Source organism: Protobothrops mucrosquamatus, unplaced genomic scaffold (assembly GCF_001527695.2).
Source record: "Protobothrops mucrosquamatus isolate PMUCROS unplaced genomic scaffold, P.Mucros_1.0 scaffold2430, whole genome shotgun sequence".
Lineage (NCBI taxonomy): Eukaryota > Metazoa > Chordata > Lepidosauria > Squamata > Viperidae > Protobothrops > Protobothrops mucrosquamatus.
The window spans coordinates 33098-40361 of NW_015388502.1; the positions used below are offsets into that span (position 1 = coordinate 33098).

The 7264-nt window shown below is 37.8% G+C and overlaps 1 protein-coding gene across 1 annotated transcript in view; it reads left to right on the plus strand.

The window, feature by feature from the left end:
- The window catches only part of CREB1 (cAMP responsive element binding protein 1), a 41191-nt gene that overhangs the window by 26140 nt on the left and 7787 nt on the right, over nt 1-7264 (plus strand). The window contains exons 5-6 of the mRNA XM_029285889.1: nt 1835-1977; nt 4007-4189. Coding sequence (XP_029141722.1) covers nt 1835-1977; nt 4007-4189 — 326 coding nt within the window. The remainder of the gene's footprint in view (nt 1-1834; nt 1978-4006; nt 4190-7264) is intronic.

Consider the following 7264-nt stretch of genomic DNA (forward strand, 5'->3'; position numbering starts at 1 on the left):
CGCCCTTAAGACATGGCTCTTCCAACAAGCAGGACTGGCCTAAGGGGAAATTTTAGTGGGGTTTTAAAAGCAATTTTAAAAATTAATAAGGCCAAATTTAATATTTCATCTTAACTTTGTTTTAATGATAGTTTTTGGGGTATTTTTGTAGTTGTTTTTATCAGGCTGTCAGCCGCCCTGAGTCCGCAAGGAGAAGGGCAGGGTATAAATTCAAATAATAAATAAATAAATAAATAAAATAAATGATGGGGTGTAAGGGCAGAGTCTTGTCTACGCTGCCTGGCTGTCATGTCCTTGGCTGCACTGCTCCATGTGGGCCACCTCAAGGGCGACTCTCCAGGGGGACTGCTGGAGAGGAGGGGGTCGCGGGGGGAGGCAAGGCTGGGGCAACGGCACGTGTGCCCACAGAGAGGGCTCCGGGTGCCCGCCTCTGGCACCCGTGCCATAGGTTCGCCACCACTGTTAACAGTCGTTCTATTTTTATTTGCAGGTCTTTGTATTTTGTTATCTTCTCCATTTCCTTCTCTTCTATTCCACTGTCTCAAGGTCACTGCCCCTATCCAGAATTTTTTGTCTTTCTTATTGACAGGTGTTAAGTCTGGCATGTTATGTGGCAGATACCTGTCTGTTTGAATTCTAAAATTCCAAAGCATTTTATCTTCTTCATTTTCTTTTACTTTCTGTATTTTATGATCCCACCAGTTCTTGCTTGCAGGCAAGTGCTAAATTTTGCAGATCTTCCAATCCAGTGTTGTTGCTATTTTGTCATGCCATTGTTTGTAGTCTGTGAGATCTTCTTGCAGCAGCTAACCAAGGTGGTCCACTATTTCTTCAGTTTCTTTCCAGAAGAAATACTTGCTGCCTGTTGCTGTGTTCCCAGTTCTAGCTTTGTATGCATTTGTTCTTAAGGCTTGGTCTTGTGCAGGCAAAATTAGCCCCTGTGTCTCTTTCTTCAACTTTCCTGTTCTTAGCCATTGCCAGATCTTGTTATTATCTGCTTTACCTGTTTTTTTTTAATGTACTGGCCATGTAATACTTTCTTTTCCCATGCCACTTTTCAGTTTTTCATTTGGTCCTTCTTATAGGCCATTTTGGTCTCTCCAGTATCAGTAGGCCTTCCTGGTATATAACTATTATTATAAGCAGTAGTAGTAGTAGTACTGCTACTATGATTAAAAAGAGGCCCTTAAGCACAATCTAGTAGAATCTAACAAATCTCTAATATGATTACTTTTAAGATATAATGCAGCGTTCTGGTTATTCTGTCTCAAAAGCTGTAATACATAATTGTGAGAAGTACAGAATAAAAGTACACAAGTACTGAAAAGGTGGGATGAGAGGGGAGATAAATATAGTTAAAATTGCTGTGAGCAGTTGATTTGGAGGACAAAAGAAAATTGGTTTTTGGCTATGTACATGTTACTTAGTTTGGTAATGAAACGTTCAGAAATTATATTAAAACAAGCTTGGAGAACAAACCACGGCCAAAATCTAAAATCCAAGCTACAAGTATTTTCAATATCTTTTTGTTTCTCGTAGTACCTAATTGTTTTTACTTGTTTTTAAATTTCAGTGCTATTAATATTTCATGGATAAGGACAAGTATATTACAGATTATTATCTTTGATTCAGCATATATCTGAATTCTTGCAAGAGCAGAAGTACAATTGCTTTTGTGCCATACTTCCAAGAAAAATATAATTGACCATGATTAGGTTGGATTCATAATACTCTCAGGTTTCTCCACAAGTCTGCTGTTACATGTACTGTCAGATTATTATAAACATGGTAGTTCCTGGATTGGTTAAGATTTCTCCAACATTTTTTTTTTTAGGAAAATATTGAATGATTTGTCCTCAGATGCCCCAGGAGTGCCAAGAATTGAGGAAGAAAAATCTGAAGAAGAAGCAACAGCACCTGCTATTACTACTGTCACCGTGCCAACTCCAATTTATCAAACAAGCAGTGGGCAATACAGTACGTGATATCTCTTTCTTATACAATAGTAGGAAAGGAAAAGTATATACGATCTTAATTAAATCATAAAAATGCATCATTTATATTTTATTTCCCCTCTGAAATTATAATTATAATTTCCCCTCTGAAAAATGTTCAGAGCTCCATATTTGTACTTTCAGATTTCGAATTGTGTCACATCTGATAAAATATATGAAAACATACCAAAGGATTGTGGGAACCAAAGAGAAATGTTTGTGCAGTCATGCTGTTACTTAAGGATAAACCCAGTGATTGCTGGCAAAACAAAACATTTGTTATTAAACGAACCAATAGTATACAAATGTGGCATATCAACAAAGGAACAGGGCAAATGAAAATTAGTTAAGCATTGTTATGCAGGTGTTTTGTTTTGATTAAACATGTCTTAGGTAGTTAGCATGTCCTGTGCCTTCTAGTGCCCTTCTTAATGCTATGGATATAGTTCAGTCCCATTACTTTCCTAGCAGGTATTTCACTGCCCACTTCACTGTAAAGGATGGAATAATCTTCACCTGTTCACATACGATCTTGGCTTTAAGGACCAATTTACACCTTCAGTTGAAGTGAAAAGTTTCGCGGCAGTAAAATGTTGCATTTAATTCATATGGAGAATGATTATAATATATAATACTTGCTCAACAATAGCTACTGCATGAAAGCATGATTTGTGTTCTAGTTTGTCTCATGATGGAAGCATTGCCATGTGAAATCACCCTTACATGTTCAGTGATCAAGGCTGGGAGGGTGGATGAAGGACATAGAGTTTTATGATTATTATTTGCTCTGGTCCCCAGTGTGGTCCTGATTTTCTTTTAGGGACTGGTGTTGCTGATATCCATCATCAATATGACAATGCTGTGCATGCAGGTATTGTCTGCATGAATGGATTGGTGTATATGTGGTGGAGCTGAGGAACTGATACTGGCAGCATTGAATGAGGGACCATGTGTGAATGGTATTCTTATTGCAGTCTGAGTGATGTGTAGCAGACTGAGGAGCTTCATGAAAGTGGACACAGAAATAAGTACAGAAAAAAATTAAGAACAATAATTGTATGTGAAGTGCTAAAGAAACTAACACAGAGGCAACAGAGAAGAAAGCAACTGATGAAGGATGAAACTGGTAAAAAAAGATGTAAAAAGAACAAAATATAGAGGGGAAACCATTGTTTATTTTATTTATTAGTATCCTATCTTTATTTCTTTTACAAATGACTCAAGGCGGCGAAAATAACCAACACACCTTCCCCCTCCTATTTTTCCCACAACAATCCTCTGAGAGGGGTTTGGCTGAGAGAGAATAACTGGGCCAAGGTCACCCAGGTGACTTTCATGGCTAAGACGGGAATTGAACTCGCACTCTCCCACTTTCTAGCCTGGTGCCTTAACCACTAGACCATTGGAATGAACAGAGCTCCGTTATCAGAAACAAATTGCTAATTTTTATTACTTTATTAATTTTATTAATCAACAGCAAAAAATTATCACCAACAAATTTAACAAAGTACATATACTTTTCATTACCAAAAAATTAAGGAATCACACAATAAATGCATATTGTTATTAAATGCTAGTATCTGGATTGATTGATTGAATTAGAAAAATTGTAATCTTTAAAAAGTCACATCTTGCAAAATGAATATAATAAATTACACTTTCCTACATGGTGAACAAAATTCAATATCTCTTCAGAAGTAGATTAGTACACTCTTTTAATGATTTTTTTGGGGAGATACTTCAGCTGTTCTGCCATAACAGGTTTAAGAAAAATATGCCATTGACAAAATAGTTTCCAGCATTGCTTTGTGTAGTGATTTATCTATCACTTATCGAAATTGCTGTATCAGGAAAACGTCTGTGTTAATAGCTGTAATGAATAAAATATATTCAGAGTCATAACATCATCACAGGAAACAGCATAACATTAAATGTTTTAAACAACCTTATTTTCAGACTATTTACAATGTTCTTAATATCCGAATTGCTTACCTGCTTTTGCCTGTTTCCAGTTGCTATCACCCAGGGAGGTGCCATCCAGTTAGCAAACAATGGCACGGATGGAGTCCAGGGCCTGCAGACTCTAACTATGACCAATGCAGCTGCAACCCAGCCGGGTACCACCATTTTACAGTATGCACAGACTACTGATGGACAACAAATTCTGGTACCCAGCAACCAAGTAGTAGTACAAGGTAGGATAAGGACATTCTTAAATTATTTACTCAAGGTTGATGCTTTATTTATTCATTCTTTTTATTTGTGAAATTGTTAAAGTGCTAGTTATTAGAATAGGAGAGACCTTTCTTTCCTATTCTTCAAATAAAATCTGAGGATATGAGGAACAGAGTTGAAACAAGCAAGAGCTATAATCATACACATTTTTTCTGTCTGACAGAAATATGTAAACTTAAGGGAGAACAGAAATACAAACATAACATGCACTTATACGGAAATAAATTCACAAGCTATTGGAGGCCATTCCTGGTAAAGAGGTTAGAAAGAATTCCAGAGGCTATGCTCTGCATGCCTTTGCTGCCTTGTTTCTTATAATTTTCTGTCCCTTGTAAGTAGACAGTTGCAGGAATGGGACAGATAATTTCTACCACCAATTATACTGATATCTCACACAATAGGATTGGAAATTAGAAATGGTTTATGTGAAATTAGCCCAAGATTTCATTTGAGCTAGTTCACATTGCCTCCCTCTAAACCAGACATGTCAAACACAAGGCCCAGGGGCCGAATGTGGCCCGCGAAGTGGTTTCATGTGGCCCGCGAAGCCATCCTGGAAACAGTGAGGGAACGGCCCCCGCTGCCTTGGCCCTGGCCCAGATCGGCCAGGAGCCAATGTACAATTTTGTGGTGGCCATCTATGCTGAAATGCATTCAGTCTTAGCTCCACAAGGCTGTCTAGAAACAGCGAGGAACCAGCCCCTGCTGCGTTGGCCCCACCCCCTGGGTGCATGCTGGGGAGGTGTCACCCTTTGTGAGGAATGAAGAAATGGACCATGCCTTGGCGCTTGCCCTGGTCCCACCCCCTTCTGCCAGAGACTCTCAGTTCTGTCCCACTCCTGCCCAGGCCCCCACAGGCACCCTTGACGTGAACGATGTAGAGCTGGCCATGCCCATCCAGTAGACCACACCCACCCCATCCACGCCCACCTAGTAGGCTGCATCCACCCTGGCCACACCCACCCGTCCCCCCCCCCCAGGGCAACCGCAATGCTAATGCGGCCCTCAATGAAATTGAGTTTGACACCCTTGCTCTAAACTCTTAGCAAATAATCTCTTTAATCTTTTCTTTAAAGTTTTATTTCAGATTTTCCCCAAATTCTCTTCAGTTTTATTAGTAGCAACAGTTTTTGGAGCAACTATACTATCAGAACTATAGGTTATTATTGCAATTAGGAGATGTCAGCTTGAACCTCTAATTAAGAATGATCCTTAACTCCATTTGTTGAGAAATGTATAGTTTACTAGAAGTCAAGTGAACTACAGTAGTGCACAGCCAGAACTGAAGATTGTGCACCAAAATTCCCAAATCTAACTTTTCCCTCCCTTAGTTGCCTCCCATCACTGGTCCCCCCTGTTTAATCAAATTCAAACAAGATGTCACTTTCAGGCCTAGGTTTGGTATGCAGCTGCGTTCAGTTCCCAACTGCTTGACTTTGAAGCTACTCTCTGAAAGATACATTGAACTTTCGTTTCCCTTGAAGCACCCTCTCTGCCAACTAGCCCTGCCCCCTCCCCCCCAGAGTTCATGGCAGCTGATACTGAATGGTTGCAAGCGTGAGATGGCAGCTGACAGGAGATCCATCACGTAGTTTAAAGGAAGTTTAGGATACTGATCTTGGTAATTACATACATAAGGCAAATTGGAAGAAACTATGAAAAGTGGATGGATTAATCTTTGTTTCAATGCAAGAACTGCAGTGGAAAGATTATGCATTGCTAGCACGTGACTCCAGTTAGATTGGCCCATGTAAATCAAAATTATTCTTCCAAATATTAGACGGGTTCTCAAAAACAAACTTGATAAAGCTATACCTTTTTGATGTAAAAGTTTTGAGGAGATACTTAAAGAATTGAATGGCCCCCAGAATTAGGCTTCCTGCGTTTATTTACAGCACCATATCTCAAGCTTAAAAATAAGAATAATTAAAGTAGCTAAAATAATTAATTGCCCAATATTGGAAAACTCTAAATATATAATAATTGGGATATGAATTAACAAGGCCATTAATTGCCACATTAGAAAAAAAATAAAAATAAAATTAGATGCCTATCAGAAAATTAGGAAAAGGGGACAGAGGAGATGATGATGGTGATTATGATGATGATAATGATGATGATGGAAGGGACCTTGGAGATCTTCTAGTCTATCCCCCTGCTCAGGCAGGAAACCCTATACCATTTCAGACAAATAGCTGTCCATTTCTATCTGCGGAAATCAGAAAATGTGGAAAAAGATATTAATATAAGAAATAATCATAACAGAATTATAAAATGGATGAAAGATGATCAACTGGAACTGATTGAGTTGGCAGAGATGGTGAAATTAACTGTATGGCTTAGAGACAATATTATGGACATGTTTATAAGAGAATGGAAGTCATCCATGGAGTTTCTGCAAATTTAATGTAATAATGAAGATGTTAAGATAAGCTTATTTCTTTGGGCCTCTAGTTAACGGTTTTTTTTTAGAGTTAACAGATACGAGGTCAATCTGATTAAGAAGAGATTCGATTTCTATATTTGAGACATTATTTATTATTTTTGTTGTGTTTGTAATTTGGGCAGGGGTTGTCTTTCTGTTTTTGTTGTTTTTTAGTACCCTGTCTTTGAAATAAATATCATTTATTAAAAAGAAAAAACTTAAAAGAATGAGACATCTTCGGCAGGAACCACAATTTTATAAAATATGTATGGATCTTATGGTTTACCATTACAGCAGTAGACTATAATGTGATCATTTATATATATGGTAAATTGATACATTTATCGTATCTGTCTATTTATATCTTAGTAGACTTGTTTGTATTTTCTATTATCTTTTTCTCTCTATGCATCTGGGATTTATATTATTTCAATCACTTGATAATGCTTGTTAATCATAGTTAAATATTGTTTAACTTGTTAATCATAGCACAATATAAACTAATTCTATTATATGATTCCTGGAAAGCCCAGTAGTTTCCTTAGGTTGAGTTGAACATATTTGTTGAATTACAAAAGATATCTGAATCAATACCATATGAGAGACAGGA